This window comes from Pelophylax lessonae, assembly GCF_965119305.1.
Source record: "Pelophylax lessonae genome assembly, chromosome: 7".
NCBI lineage: Eukaryota > Metazoa > Chordata > Amphibia > Anura > Ranidae > Pelophylax > Pelophylax lessonae.
The window spans coordinates 149,128,344-149,145,150 of record NC_138774.1 but is presented as its reverse complement, the minus strand read 5'-3'; the positions used below and the strand labels follow the sequence as shown (position 1 = coordinate 149,145,150).

The following is a 16,807-nucleotide window of genomic DNA, read 5'->3' as shown; positions in this document are numbered from 1 at the left end:
ATGGGCCTTTTTGGTGTAATTTGTTGGTCCCTATTGTAAAGGTTTCCCTCTACTTCTCATGTCATCTTACTAAAAATCAAAATAAACTTTTCAACTGGGTAAGAGCTTGCAATAAAATAAAACTTGACAGGGATTAACTCTATCCTATTTCTATGAAAAAGTGCTTTTCTTGCTGTCTTTATCCTTGTTGAAGAGAGTCTGCTCACATCCTGTCCTGATGAATACAGGGTGGGAAAATTCCCCCATTGAGTACACTAACCTTTGATTAGAGTTGGGCTGCAACATAATCTAGTGCAAATATTTTATTCTAGATCACTCATGCTTTTTTTTGTTGTCACATGCCAATAGTTACCACTTCTTTAGAAAACTATAGGCATTTTTTAAAAAGTTCCTGATAGGTGCTACGGCCATTGTCATTTTAGCAGTAGAATCCATTTCATCACAGTCCAGTGGTGCAATATGCCGGAGTGTGGTTACATGACTGTTATTATTGTTATTCCTTGCAGCCACTGCACCAAATTCCTCTTCTTCGGGAGCCCCTAACAGTGTCAGAAGCTTAGTATCAGAACCAGGCTTTAAATACTGCCAAGCCTTCCGCCCATTATGGTCCCGAATATGGACATCTGCATTGTACGCACCCACCAGAACTTTGATGAACATGGCATGTCCCTGAAGAGTTGCAATATGAAGTGGTGTTAACCCCCCGCTAGCACGGGTATTGACATCTACGAGGTAGCCACTGGCACGGGCAAAATCCATAAGTCGTATTAGGTCCTCATCATGGCCATGTTTGGCTATCCAGTGAATAACAGAGTACCCAGTCACAAAATCACTCTTATAAAGCAAGCCAGGATCCTCCTGTAAAGACTCCTGCAGCTCATCAAAGTTGCCTTCTGCTACCATGAGCATCCAAGCATGCTCAACTGGGTCAAGCACTATGCCATTTTCCCCATAGTCAATTTGCTGCTCTTGGTTATCGACAACATCAAAACTAGCTGCAGAGATCCAAGCTCCCCCAAAAGGCAGGGATCCAGTTGTGCTCCACAGACTTCCTCTAACGCCTCTTTTTCTCCTACTTATTGTAGCAGGTGATGGTGTCCTGCATAGGCTTTCCACCCTTCTCGTGCTTCTTGCGTCTCGCACTTTAGGAGTCACAGATTCTTCTTGTGCACATCCATTCAGCTGTTTAGTGCTGTTTTTTTGTGGCTGAATAATCTGTTCTGCTAGTATACTAATGTCCTGCCAACTTTTAACCTTTGTCTCCATCGTGTCCCTGATTATCAAATCGACCCAAACTTGGTTCCGTAGCTGTCATTTAAACTCAGCCACTACTTGATCTTGAGCTGCCATCTGCTTCTGAATCACAAGCTAAACAAAGTCATGACTGCCAGCTACTTCTTCTTTAAAATGTTACAGGCTGCTTCCTCAATCTGTGGGTACAAAAAAAAAAAAAAAAAGGCAGAAGGAACTGTTTTATTTAACTCTTAAAGTGACAAAAGATCAGTCAATCAACATCCACAAAGTTGCTGGGTTAAAGCATTATTGTTGGGATCTATTGTATAAAATTCCCCTGCTATGTATTAATTTAAACATCCTATTAAAACTGTTATAAATAGTACCTTAGTCTGTATTTACTGTATTTTAGTCTCCTGTAGGTTCTTGCACAACATTATTCAGCGTAGAAGAGGAAAAGGTAGAACTGTAAACTTTCCAACTTAAAATGTATGTAAAGCCAAAACAAAGTTTGAGTTTTGCATTGGTAGGTAAGGGTTTAGGTTTTATTGCTGTCCGTGTCCCTGCTGGGGAGACTCACCTTAATTGTCCTGGTAAACTTTGACACAAAGACAGAAGGAAAGTGACATTAATTATTTTTGAGATGTCACAAGAACATGGGATGAGAAGTAATGTCTCATCACTAACAACCACCACTTTGGAAAAATCTCTTCCTACCCACTTGCCTACTGGGCACTTATACCCCCTTCCTAACCAGGCCAATTTTCAGCTTTCAGTGCTCTCACACTTTGAATGAAAAATACTCAGTCATGCAACTTTGTACCCATATGAAATGTTTTTCCTTTTTTCACACAAATAGAGCTTTCTTTTGGTGGTATTTAATCACCATTGGGTTTTTAAATTTTTTTGCAATATAAGGCTGGATTCACATATGCTGCCGCTGCGGCTTACAGCAGGGGGTCCAGTGAGTCCCTGTTCACCGATTCAGGTGCGAATCAGATCCGAATTTCTGCCTGCCTGAGTTCGCACCTGATTCAGAGCCAAAGACGCACAGGACCCTTTCCAAATGCGGACTGCGGCCCTCCCCCCTGAGATGTGTGTGAACCAGCTCCACCGAAAGCAAGTCACACTCTCTTGACATGCGATTTTGGATGCGGGGAAAACCGCATCCAATTCGCATAAGTGTGAACCTAGCATGAAAAAAGACTGACATTTTTTTAAATAAATGCATTTTTCTTCTTTTCTGCTATAAAATGTTGCAAATTAGTAATTTCCTTTAAAAGTTTTGACCACAGTTTTGATGCTACATTTCTTTGGTAAAATATCCCAAATTAGTGTATATTATTTGGTCATTGTGAAAGTTATAGAGTCTACAAGCTTTGGTACCAATCATTGAAAATTGATCACACCTGATGTACTGACTGATTTCCTGAGACACTAACAAGCCAGGACAGTACAAATAACCCCCAATTACCAGTTTTTGGAATTTAGACAGTTCAAGGTATTTAGTAAGAGGCATAGTGAGTTTTTTTAAGTTGTAATTTTTTCCCAAAATTGTTTGCAAAATTAAGATTTTGTTTTTTACAAAATTTTCATATTAACAGGTGGCACTGTGATGGCACTGTAGGGCACTGATTAGCACTGTAGTGGCAATTCATGCTGCTTCGATGTTTCTCTCTCCTCTCCTCACACCGATACAGCATTACCTTGGTTTGTTGACAAGTGATCTCTCCATCATTGGACGGAGCGATCAATTGGTAAAGGGCCCCTCTGATTGGCCCTTTACCCTGATTCCTGATGGGCTAGTTTTCTCAATGGCACATTCAGGGAGCCAATCACGCCGTGAGTAGCGGCACAGCGGAACCAATCAGGTGTGCAGGCACTCGTGATTGGTTAGCTGTGCAGCTAATCACGGCGTGATTGGCTCCCTGAATGTGCCATTGAGAAAACTAGGGCGGAGAGTGAGACTCACTGAACGTGTGGGGCGGGCTGCAGTGCACGAGTGAGTCAGTGTATGCTCACCGCTGAAGTGTCCCGACTTCTCCCTGCCTAACACGGAAGTCTGTGAGTCCTCCTGTCCTCCTCCGAGTCCCTTCCCCCTGCCTATGCAAATATCGTGACCTCGGCGATATGAATATCGCCTACGGCCGCAGAACGATAGTCGATATCATATCGACTATCGTTCAGCCCTAGTTAACATAGTGTTATACAATGAGTCTTTCCCTTTAAAATGTATGTGCCAATGTCTAATACTGTACATGTATAAATCTTTTAGTACTGCACGTGTATATAATTACCATAATGGTTCAGTGTAGGTACATTGGCAGCACTAGTAGCAAGTGGGAGCTGGTTACCTAGCAACAGTAGCTAGGAGGGGACAACACAATATATGGAGAGGCTGCTCATCCCAATATAACTGGAGAGGAAAAAAAGCAAATATAGGTAGGACTATAAGTATGTAAAAAATTGCATCTTTATTGAAGATTTAATAAAATCCATTAAAATTGAGAGTGTAAGCTATGAGCTTTGGTTACAACAAGATATACAGTTGTCATACATTGCTTAAAGAGCAAAGATAAGGTCACAAATACAGATCATCACACATTGAAAGAGGACACCTATGCGTTTCAACCTGTACAGTAAGGTCTTCCTCAAGGGGTATTTGATGTCTACCCTTTCAAAAAGCCCTCTTCGTTAAACAGGTTCTTAGGAATATTGCCAAACTTGCAAAAACTTCCAAGAAACCTCAAAAAAGTCTGGTAATTTGTCCAAATTGGAACAACAAGCACGGAAAGATTTACAAAACAACACATGTATTGTGACAAAACCCTCAGCTAAGGGAGGCAACGTTGTCCTTATGGACAACTCTGCGTATAAAGACATGTGCCACAAAATTTTTGACAACAGGGAGTGGTATAGACCAATATCTGCAAGGATTGTTGAGAAAAATATAATGCAGAATTCTATTCCTTTATAGACCGGACATACCAGGAGGGCGTCATTACCAAAGATCTGTATGAATATATAAAAATCAAACACCCAGAACACCAACGTTTTATAGTTTGCCGAAAATTCACAAAGACCCCACTTGCCCCACCGGACGACCCATTGTCTCCGGTAATGGCAGCATAACTGAGAATCTTAGTCATATTATTGATCATTACCTACAACCTCATGTACTTGCCTTAACCTCCTTTGTCAAGGACACAATACACTTTCTACAAATTATAGAAGAACTTACAGTGACTGAAAATTCTTATCTCGTCACATTTGACGTTGAAGCCCTGTATAGCAGCATCCTACATTTCAAGGGGTTGGCAGCAATACAGAGGATTCTATCCCAACATTCCATACACGATAGATCGTTTAACAAGTTCATCATTAACGGTTTGGACTATATCCTCCACCACAATGTGTTTATGTTTGACGGTACCCACTACCTCCAGGTACAGGGCATGGCAATGGGGACATGTTGTGCCCCATCGTACGCCAACCTGTACCTGGGGGAGTGGAAATGTTCCTTCCTCTCGGATGAAAACCTCGTCAATTACACTAGCCACATATCCACGTGGCTAAGGTATATTGATGACGTCTTCGTCATCTGGGAGGGACCAGAAAACATCCTACTTGAATGTCTTGAATTCATGCGCTTGCGGAGGAATTGTTCGGATGACAACTCGTTCAAAAAAGAAGCTTGCTAAACTCCAAAATTGAGTTCTGGAAAGAGGTTATAGCCATTCCTGTCTGAGAAGAGCTTACAATAGAGCCCTTTCTAAATCACGTCATTAATTGCTGTTCAAAAATCAAAATTCTAGAATTTCTAAAGATTCAAATAACGACCTGTCACGCATCATCATGCGTTACTCTCGACAACATTCGGCAATTAGGAACATTGAAAATAAGAGAACCCGCGCTATGGAGAAATGAAGGGGTTGGGCTGCAGCCTCCCTAAAATATAGCGTGCTATATCAGTATAAATATTAAAGGGGAATAGGGAACTGGCGCTGCCTGGGAGAGGACCTATTAACAAATAATTTATCACAGATGGGATATAAATGAATAAATTGATAGTACTTGAACATAAATTAATAGCAGAGTATATAAATAAATAATATTCTAATAAACCAAAGTGTAAAATTAAGGTGACTAGTGATAAGGTGCTATGGTGGTGGTGAGAAATCTAATCATATAGGTGACATCTACCATATATATATATATTTATATATATATATATATAAAATATATAAAATATATAAAATATATAAAAAATATATTGCACTTAATATTATTCAAAATTATCCAAAACTCATAACCACGTGATAAAATCTATATTATTAAAGTGCAGGTGCTAAGTGAATCATTAAAACCGTGATATACACTGGAGAATGCGTATATCAATAGGTGCACAGTGAGAAACCTGTGAAGCAATTTTCTCCCCAGTACTTATATACTATATAAGTAAAAATGTCGAAGCTGGGGATATATAAAAGTGTATATAAGCACATGCACCAAACTATATATTTAAAGTGCTAATTAAATTAGCACTTTAAATATATAGTTTGGTGCATGTGCTTATATACACTTTTATATATCCCCAGCATGCGCAGCGTCCTGCACGCCGGGCCCCGGGTGGTTGCCAGGGCGATGGCAGACGCCGGGGAGGAACTCGCTTCCTCCTTCCGGAATGCCAAAGGAGCCACACTATCTGCTAATCAGCAGTAGTGCTCTCTCTGTGCGGGGCTAGACACCTGTCCTGTATTAAGTATGAAGCATATGTTTGCAATTAAGCACTTAATATACTACATACAGTGCTTTGCGAAAGTATTCGGCCCCCTTGAACTTTTCGACCTTCTGCCACATTTCAGGCTTCAAACATAAAAAACATAAAGATATAAAACTGTAATTTTTTGTGAAGAATCAACAACAAGTGGGACAGAATCATGAAGTGGAACAAAATTTATTGGATATTTCAAACTTTTTTAACAAATGAAAAACTGATAAATTGGGCGTGCAAAATTATTCAGCCCTCTTAAGTTAATACTTTGTAGCGCCACCTTTTGCTGCGATTACAGCTGTAAGTCGCTTGGGGTATGTCTCTATCAGTTTTGCACATCGAGAGACTGAAATTTTTGCCCATTCCTCCTTGCAAAACAGCTCGAGCTCAGTGAGGTTGGATGGAGAGTGTTTGTGAACAGCAGTTTTCAGTTCTTTCCACAGAATCTCGATTGGATTCAGGTCAGGACTTTGACTTGGCCATTCTAACACCTGGATATGTTTATTTGTGAACCATTCCATTGTAGATTTTGCTTTATGTTTTGGATCATTGTCTTGTTGCAAGACAAATCTCCATCCCAGTCTCAGGTCTTTTGCAGACTCCATCAGGTTTTCTTCCAGAATGGTCCTGTATTTGGCTCCATCCATCTTCCCATCATTTTTAACCATCTTCCCTGTCCCTGCTGAAGAAAAGCAGGCCCAAACCATGATGCTGCCACCACCATGTTTTTTTTTTTTCAAATATTATTTTCTGCCTGATTGTATAAAATAAAATATACATAGTGGCACTGAATGCCAGAAGAGTGTGTAAGATGATAGAAATGAAGCAGGGTGAGGACAAGAAAGGGGAGAAGAAGAAGGAGAGAGGGAGGGAAGGCGGGGAGGGAGGGAAGGCGGGGGGGGGGGAGGGAAGGGAGCAGGGGTAGTGGGATACAGCGCCAAACCAACACCCCCTGCCTAGCCATCTGCACCAAAAGGGCTCATGAGCACATCAGGGCTTTCCCCCTGTCTGAGAGAAGGAACGTATTCCAATATCCCCATATTTTCACGTATTTGTCTCGTCTATGTAGCGCCGTGAGGGTCAGGTCCTCCATCTTATTGATTTCCTCCAACCTTCACATGCAGTCCCTGATGGTAGGTACTTGGGAGGTCTTCCAATAGAGTGGAATGCATGATTTCGCTGCGGATAGGACATGAGGTACTATCGATTTTTTGTACTTGCGCAGCGGTATGCTCGATAGTTGCAAGAGAAAAAATGCTGGGGTATCTGATATATTCTGTTCCGTGAGGCCCCGAAGAAGGGAGCCAACCCCGGACAAGAAATCCCTCAGTCTAGGACAGGACCAAAAGATATGGAGGAGGGTGCCTCGCTCCTCCTGACACCTCCAGCAAACGTCAGATGTCCCCGGGAACATCTTGCTCAGGAGGGAAGGTACCCTGTACCACCTAGTCAGCACCTTGTAATTAGATTCCTGAAGTTTTGTACACGTCGGTGTTTTTAAAGCAATTTTGCAAAGGTTTAGCCTTTGAGTCGGTGAAAACGTCAGCTGAAGATCCCGTTCCCATTTGGAGAAGAAGGCGGGGGCAAAGTCCTCCGCAGGGGACACCAGCAGATTATAAACTTGTGAAAGAGCGTGCGGCAGGATCCCTTCCCCGGAGCAGAGAACCTCATAAGCAGTGAGCTCTCGGCCAAAGAGATCCGGCGTAGGCAACGAGTGGAGAAAATGGTGGAGCTGAGCTGCTTGCCAAAAAGGCAACTTATAGCGGCCGTTAGGTGCAGTCAGTGCCTCGATCGAGGGCCAGCCATCCGAGCACAAAAAGTGTGTGGCCGCACCCCGCCCTGAGCCCAACAAGGGCTGAAACGCCCGGTCCGAAGTACCAGGTGGGAAGGCCGGGTTTCCCAGTATCGGGAACAGGGGAGAAGTGGGTGTGGAGAGGGAGGAGTGAGGCCGTTACAGAGACGGTCACCCCAATCGTAGCATGAGATTTAAGAGATGTCGGGCCACCACCATGTTTGACAGTGGGGATGGTGTGTTCAGGGTGATGAGCTGTGTTGCTTTTACGCCAAACATAACGTTTTGCATTGTTGCCAAAAAGTTTGATTTTGGTTTCATCTGAGCAGAGCACCTTCTTCAACATGTTTGGTGTGTCTCCCACGTGGCTTGTGGCAAACTTTAAACGACACTTTTTATGGATATCTTTAAGAAATGGCTTTCTTCTTGCCACTCTTCCATAAAGGCCAGATTTGTGCAGTATACGACTGATTGTTGTCCTACGGACAGAGTCTCCCACCTCAGCTGTAGATCTCTGCAGTTCATCCAGAGTGATCATGGACCTCTTGGCTGCATCTCTGATCAGTCTTCTCCTTGTATGAGCTGAAAGTTTAGAGGGACGGCCAGGTCTTGGTAGATTTGCAGTTGTCTGATACTCCTTCCGTTTCAATATTATCGCTTGCACAGTGCTCCTTGGGATGTTTAAAGCTTGGGAAATCTTTTTGTATCCAAATCCGGCTTTAAACTTCTCCACAACAGTATCTCGGACCTGCCTGGTGTGTTCCTTGTTCTTCATGATGCTCTCTGCACTTTAAACGGACCTCTGAGACTATCACAGTGCAGGTGCATTTATACGGAGACTTGATTACACACACAGGTGGATTCTATTTATCATCATTAGTCATTTAGGTCAACATTGGATCATTCAGAGATCCTCACTGAACTTCTGGAGAGAGTTTGCTGCACTGAAAGTAAAGGGGCTGAATAGTTTTGCACGTTCAGTTTTTTATTTGTTAACAAAGTTTGAAATATCCAATAAATTTCATTCCACTTCATGATTGTGTCCCACTTGTTGATTCTTCACAAAAAAATTACAGTTTTATGTCTTTATGTTTGAAGCCTGAAATGTGGCAAAAGGTCGCAAAGTTCAAGGGGGCCAAATACTTTCGCAAGGCACTGTATATACACTTAGTGCCTCCCAGTCATTGCATTCACACTCACTTCTCCCAGATGCTGGCAGGGTCCTGCTTCACATTTTTCTACAGGACCACGTTTTTCCCTTCCCTACACGCTGTCTTCCTTCCCTATACAACCTGCATCCTAATCATTGCAATTTTATTTTCATTTTAATTTAATTACCTTCAGATTCCTTCAGCACTCTGCAACAGTGATATGTGTAAGACTGCTATCACTTTAGCACATCTAAATTCACATTCCCTGCAGCTGTCCACACAGTATGTTTGGGTGCTGGCTCTTTTCACTGGTCATCAGTCCCTTCACACATTTCTCTTTCCATTTCATCACTCATTTTTGAGTTGCTATTCAGGGGTCCCTTTGGGTCTTCCCTCATTCCTCTCCCCCCCTGTTTCCTCCCTCATTTTTCCCCCTTCCCTTTTTTCCCCCCATTCCCCTTCCTACTCCCAACACCCCCCTTCCCTTTTCTTTCCCCTCTCCCCTCCTTCCCCTCCCATCTTCTTTCTTTCATCTATCATTCCTGTCTCTTCCTCACTATGTTACCCCCTTTCAACCCATTCTCCCGCCACCCCCCCCCCTCTCCCCCTATTTTTTCCCCCTTTCTCTCCTTCCATTGTCTCTTTTCTCATCTCCTTCTTCCTCAGTTTTTTCTTACCTCCCCTCCATTCTCCTCTCCTCCTGCTCTTTCCCCCACCCCTTTCCCTCCCCTGTCCCCCTTCCCCTCCCTTTCCTCAGCTCCTTGCTCTTTCCCTTTCCTTTCCCCTTTTCCTTTTTTCTCTCCTTCCCCCCCTTTCCTCCTTTCTTTTCTCTTTCTTCCGCCCTCCCCCCCCCCTTTTTCCTTCTCTCTTTGTTCCCTCTCCTTCCCAATTTCCTCTTTCACCTTTTTCCCTCTCTTTCTTTTACTCTGCCCCCTTCTTTTCTGTTTGCCCTACCCTTTCCCTCTCCATTCTCTCCTCCTCTGTTCTTTCTTCTTCCTCCTCTCCCCCCTCTATTAGTATTTCACCATTCCACCTATGCAGCACATCCTTTATCACTCTTACATAATCTTCATCTACTCAACAGCTACCTTTACAGACAGGTGCCTTCTCCCACCGACAACTCTCTCTATCCCTGGGGAAGTTCCTGTAACTATGAAAATGCTCTTTGATCACTAGATAGCCACCATTGTTTAGGTAAAGCTACATGTTTGTATGTTTATTCACATCCACATGATGCCAGTATATCTGATGTAATATTACATGTTCTCTAATTCTTTTATAGACATCCCATACCCCTTGAGGAAGACCTTACTGTACAGGTTGAAACGCGTTGGGGTGCTCATTCAATGTGTGATGATCTGTATTTGTGACCTTATCTTTGCTCTTTAAGCAATGTATGACAACTGTATATCTTGTTGTAACCAAAGCTCATAGCTTACCCTCTTGATTTTAATGGATTTTATTAAATCTTCAATAAAGATGCAATTTTTTACATACTAAGGGTCCTTTCACACGATCTGCCTTGCAATGAGCTCCGTTCTCTGCTCAGCGGGGATCAATCTGCCAAACCCCGCTGAGCAGGCGGATGACAGCTCCCTCTCCACTGTGTGCGGAGAGGGAGGTGTCAGAACCCCACTGCTCTGTATGGGGAATCAGATGAGAGCGGACCGCCTGTCCACTCTCATCTGATCCCATCCGCTCCGATCTCCTGGACAGATAGAAAATAGGGTTTCCATCCATCTGGATTTCACGGGCAGGATCAGACGCGGATGGCAGCGGGAGTCAGCGGAGATGTCTCCGCTGACATCCGCTGCCCCATAGGGATGCATGGAGGATCCGATCAGATCTGCCTAAAAAACTGACAGACGGATCTGATCGGATCGTTTGTGTGAAAGGAGCCTTATAGTCCTACTAATATTTGCTGCCAGAAAACCCCTGAGGGGCCCTTTCTGTTTTTTTCCTAGCAACAGTAGTAGCCAGAGATAACTGTTAGTGAGAGGAAAGTGCTTGGAGGTACACAGTTAGAGCGACTGGTAGTTATGTCCCAGTGAGCTGTCAGAGGAGAGATCCAAGCTCTAGCTGTACCTCGGTGATGGAGGGGGATTGCAGAAAACATCAGGCTTCCTTGCTGACATATTTCTGTGAGATGACTCGGAGGTGACTGACCTAAGGAGAGTGGGAAATCTGGTCCCTTTGCTGCTGCATTACTAGCTGAAATAAGGTGAGTGGAATAAAGCCAGAAGGCCAGGGGCTATATAGAATCTGGGAGACATAACTAACGTCCCTGATATCTTAGTAGACAGGTGAATGGTTATAATGTACTGTGTCAAAAAAAAGCGGAAAGTCTATGGGAGGCAGAAGCAACCCTTTATGTTGTAACTGATGTAAAGATCTGTATTTGTAATCTTGTTCCCTTAAAGTGGAACTTAACTCTTGAAAATACTTTACCTGCTGCTGTCATCTTCTCCTTGGGCTACTTCCAGGTGCTCCGTTTTTGACCTATTTATTGGCCAGCAGAGGGGGGGAGGGGTGATGTCATCCCATGCATGCACACAGGAGTCAGTCATTCCGGTACAGTCAGCAATGCATGCTGAGCTTCATATGCGCAGCTCAGTGTGCATTCAATAGAAGATTGTGAGAAGGTGTGATCAGGTAAAAATGTTTTGGGGGCATAATGGGGGAGATTTACTAAAACTGGTGCACACTGAAACTGGAGCATAGTAACCATACCAACCATAGTAACCAAACTTCAGCTTGTTCAATGACGCTTTGACAATAAAACCTAGAAGCTGATTGGTTACTATGCACAGCTGCACCAGTTTTAGTAAATCTCCCTATAGACTGATTTTCTAGCCCTTTCCAATTTAAAATATAACTAAAGGCAAAACTTTTTTAGTTTTGGGTGGAGAAGAGATGGATTAGAACCCCTATCAGTTTTTATTGCTGTCTGCCCCCATTAGAGGGATTTACCCTCTCTATTTGTCCTCTTTACTGTTATCACTGAGAGTAAAAGTAAATCCTAAATTTGGGTTGTCCCAGAAAAGTAATAGAGGTGTAGCACCACTCTTGAACGAGCCGCTTCAATATGTTTGTGTCTGTACTCTGCCTCTCAGCCCCAAGAACAGTCCCAGCCCTTCTGGCACACCTAGTAAACAGTGTAAATGTAAGCACGGTAATGACAGTTACAAACTGTAGTGAACCAGGAAGTTTGTTTACTGGGAGACTTCAACAATCAGCGAACAGTCATAGGGTAACTTAGTAGTCAAAAAAAAAAAAAATGGCAAAACTCAGATGTACAACAAAACAGCACAGGGCCATGTGTGAATGTTAAATAACACCTTTAAACAACTTGAATGATTTTAGTATGGCCTATGTGCTCAGGCATGAAGGGAAACAGGTCTTGCTTAATAACGGTCTGTCAGTCTTCCTAACATCCCTAAATCACAGACCCAGGCAATAAACACATGAAGCAATAGTCAACAATGGAAGTTATCAACTTCATGATTAACGTTAGAATCCCTCTTTAGTGAAAATTACTATGATCACCAAACTTGCTAACTGAAGGAGAAACAGGAAGGTCCTCACAGTGGCGATATCTGGTATCTTCAGCTAGCCTGACATTGGTGCACTTGATGTACTATTTTTCAGGATGAGCAAAATGTCATTAAAGGTATCCTGGCAAGCAAGACGGATACTATGACAGCTCAGCAGGGTGTACGTTTCTACAGGTGTATGCACCAGTAAGGCAACGTTGTCTGCCTACCCGGTCTTTAAGGTGGACAAGAGTGTCTTTAAGATGGGCAAGTGCCCCCTCACCAGTCCTGGGACCAAGGTCCAAAGGAAGATGTCCTGGCAAGATAGGTGGTCCGCCTGGCTACCTTACAACCGGAACGCCTCATGTCCACAGGAACGCCTGGAGATGCACCTGGGTCCCTCTCTGGTGAGATGTCTGTCACCCTCCGACTCTTGGAGCTGTGGCAGGATCCTCACACCAACATCAGAAGTGGCACCTCTTCCCCTTGCATTCAGTCTCTCTCCTCTCGCCTCATGGTGTGTCTCCCCTCCCCAGGCAGCCTCTGGTGTAAGATTCATCCCTCTCTGGTCTCTCAGAGGGCATGCTGGGCTTTGTAGTTTCACCCCCTGGAATTACAATGCTGCTGGTGACTACATGTCCTATGGTCCTTTGCTGCTTAGCTCCAGTGTTCTAATTGGCTCTCCTCCTCCTCCTGCCAATTGGAAAGCAGGAGAAGGAGCATGGCTGTGTCCCCTGTGCGAGTGCCGCACGCATACAGTGAGTGAAGGAGAAGGAGTGGGAGAAATCCCCCACAGGAGCGCACAGGCTCTCTTTCTCCCTGAGAGCTTGTGTGTGTGCCTGTTAATCGGTGGTGGAAGTTTCGGGGCCACAGATGGAAGAGCGGCACCCACTACAGAGGGAAAATCTGTCAATGCGGACACTGGTTCTCTTGACTTAGGGTGCCTGCTTACTGTGCTCTCAATGAAAGGTGTACTGTCCATTGAGAGAGCAGTGCCGGGGCTGTGACTCCTCCGGGAGTGACGTCATCACGGCTTGGTCATTCAAACAGCCTGAGCCAACGAACATGGAAGGAAGATGAGTAAAGATAGATTCCCTGTCAATGGTGAAAGCACCTCGCTGGCGGGATCTGGTTTTTAGTGCTAGTACATTATGACATGAGCCAGCGGGGGGGGGACCAGTTTCTTTTTTTTTGTGGTTTACTATCGCTTTCCACTGCATTGCGCTTATGTATGTACACTAATACGCATTAACATGCATTGCGTTAGGTAGGGATAGATCGATATATTTTTTTCAGGGCTGATACCGATCTTTTGGTCACAACGTATCGGTATGGGCCGATATTGTGTACATTTGTACATTTAAAGTTTTGAAAAACAAAGTGGCTGGCTGGCACCCTGTGGTGGGTGGCTGGCTGGCTGGCACCCTGTGGTGGGTGGCTGGCTGGCTGGCACCCTGTGGTGGGTGGCTGGCTGGCACCCTGTGGTGGGTGGGTGGGTGTTTGGCACAGGGGCTGTGGGTGGCTGGCTGGCTGGTACAGGGCCTGTGGGCGGCTGGCTGGTACAGTGCCTGTTGCTGGCTGGTACAGGGCCTGTGGGTGGCTGGCTGTCTGGCACCCTGTCCGTGGGTGGCTGGCTGTCTGGCACCCTGTCTGTGGGTGGCTGGATGTCTGGCACCCTGTGGTGGGTGACTGGCTGGCACCCTGTGGTGGGTGGGTGACTGGCACAGGGGCTGTTGGTGGGTGGCTGGCTGGTACAGGGCCTGTGGGTGGCTGGCTGACTGGTACAGTGCCTGTGGCTGGCTGGTACAGGGCCTGTCCCGTGAGTGGCTGGCTGGCTCGCTCGCTGGTACAGTGCCTGTGGCTGGCTGGTACAGGGCTGCTGTGGGTGGGTGTATGGCTGTGATACACTCCCGCAAGACTAGTCCCAACTCCAGACGAGGCTGTCCAAGGCGAGGGAGGCAGCTTAAGAAGGCAGAATGACATCACAAAAATATTGGCATCATCGGCCAGTTCCGGGGCCAATACCGATATATATTGGCGAAAGTGCATATCGGCCCCTCGATATATCGGCCTTGCCGATAATCAGTCTATCCCTAGCGTTAGGGACAGCCATGCATTATGCATAGGCTGCCAATGTACCAAAGGATAAAAATAGCATGACCGATTTTTACCAATGCGGTACACTGCAATGTACAGTATATACGTTGTGGCGCAGTGCACTGGGTTTACTGTGCAATTTGATGGGGTGCTATTCACAATGAATTGCACTGCAATTCATTGCACTGATCGCTCATAGTCCATGCAATGTGGCAACGCATGTGAATAAGTGCGTTTTAGCATGTGTTAACACAACACACAAGTGTAAATGTGCCCCAATGCAACATTCACACTAACCTCCTATGTTTTGATTTTTTTTTTTTAAATAGAAGAAATCATCCGGTCCGTATAAACACACTTTATTTATTTAATTATTATAACCAGATCGAGTTCTCCTGCGTTCGGTGGCAGTGGCATGTTTGGGGAAATACATTGTACGCACATGCACAGGTAAATGCTGATTCAGAAGAGATCTGCATTTATATGAGTACAGACACATACAGCCATTTAGTTGTATTGGCAGCTGTACGTGGCACCTGAGTGCGGGAAAGTACCAAAGATTATATGCTTGAGGACTTTGGAGCTAATACCTGTCCATGTGCACGAGGCTTAAATGCATCTATGTTGACATGCATTTAGATAGAGCATCTACTCTGCCCCTGGACATGCAGAATTTTATTTTTCCTAAATGCAGCTAAACTTAAAGCATCTTAATGCAAAATGTGAAATGTACTGTTAAACATCATTGTATGAATTTTATGCATTCAGAAATATCCTATGAACTCATGCATGTCACTGCCAGTTTGAAGAAGGCCTAAGTGCTTCCTCCCACCAAGTGCCTACATCACTACTGTGTCCTGACGTGACATATGGGTCAGCATAAGGATCCACAGAGCACAACAGGGGCACTCCCAGAAGTACTGACTTTGGGGGAGATTACTTTAAAAGAATGTGGCTGGAGTTCCACTTTAACTTGAAGCTATACTTCCTACTTCAAACCTGCTTGGTGACCTGTTGATAAAACCTTTTATATAATTTCACTCATTAGAACTTGCTGTAGGTTTATGGGTGGACTCCAGTATACCGAGCACTGGAAACAACAGCAGACTAGATGATCCCTTTGTTGTATTGGCAAAGATTGTGGGACGTGAGGACCCATCTATGAGAGGAGGGGGGCTCCCCAGCAGAGAGTAGAATTCATTAAGTAAAATCCCCCCTACCCATAGAATAAGAAAACCCTTTCCTAAAGCTTCTAAGGCAGCATATGGTTAGAAGGAAGGTACAGTATTTGCATGCCACCAAAGAGAAACACCAGGAAAAGAAAATCACAACAGGTAGCAAAAACTATTTCTGTCCTCACTGAGGATTCATTGGAAAAAAAAATACTCCGGAAACATTGCTACAATTATATCTACAGTATACAGGCAGATTTCTGATCTTTCACCAAAATCACACAGTGACCATTCTATATGCAATGAGCCTAGTCCCTACAGTAGGTATGAACACATAATACAAATATAGCACAGTTACTAATTATCTATAGCCCACATTAATTAGTACGATTATATTGATCTCACCATGGTGTAAACAATCAGCACAACACAGATATGATATACATACAGATCTGTTACAGGAGAACGGTGACAGTGATCAGGAGAGCTGTGTTCCCAACCTGTGGTCTGGAGAATGTCCCCAGTCCCTCCCTTCAAAACTCATTTCTTCCGCCTTGCTGTAAACTTTGCCAAAAGTTACTTACAGATATTTGTAGTTTTCTCAGCTGTGACCTCTGCACCTGAAACAGGTCTGACTTGTTAGCAGCTGTATGCTCAGGCTTAGATCCATGATACAGTAGAAAGGAGTCCACAAAGGGACAGACAGAGGAAGGGAAAAGAATAACATGTATCAACAGCGGAGAGGTCACATGTGAAGGACCTTAGTGTAATGACTTACTTCCTTTATGAGTCCTTAGAGGGAAGAGGCACCCATGTAAATAACTACATGGACTGCTGCAAAACTGCCGCATGTCACACAGCTTTCACTTTGTAATGGCCAGTGTGTACACATATATTACTTACTGTATTCCATGAGACTCCAGGGACTGGTAATTGTAATAAAAATAGAAGCAGCATTTACATGTAAGCAGTATGAAATTGAATTAGAGCAAAGGATCATTATAAAGACACGCATACCTAACAGCTGTACAAAGTTTGTAAACAGGATAGAATGT

General features: G+C 44.1%; 1 protein-coding gene across 2 annotated transcripts; it reads right to left on the bottom strand.

Annotated features, from left to right (window-relative positions):
• Positions 1–267: 267 nt before the first annotated feature.
• SOWAHD (sosondowah ankyrin repeat domain family member D) lies at positions 268–16,497 on the bottom strand. Of its 2 annotated transcripts, none has more exons than XM_082263601.1 (2): positions 16,337–16,497; positions 268–1,430 (listed from the first exon to the last, which is right to left on the bottom strand). In XM_082263601.1, exon 2 carries the CDS (start codon positions 1,264–1,266, stop codon positions 349–351), a length of 918 nt encoding a protein of 305 aa, XP_082119727.1. In that variant the 5' UTR covers positions 1,267–1,430; positions 16,337–16,497; the 3' UTR covers positions 268–348. The 2 variants fall into 2 exon arrangements, with proteins under 2 accessions (XP_082119727.1, XP_082119728.1); XM_082263602.1 differs by lacking the exon at positions 16,337–16,497 and adding an exon at positions 16,201–16,275.
• Positions 16,498–16,807: the final 310 nt, after the last annotated feature.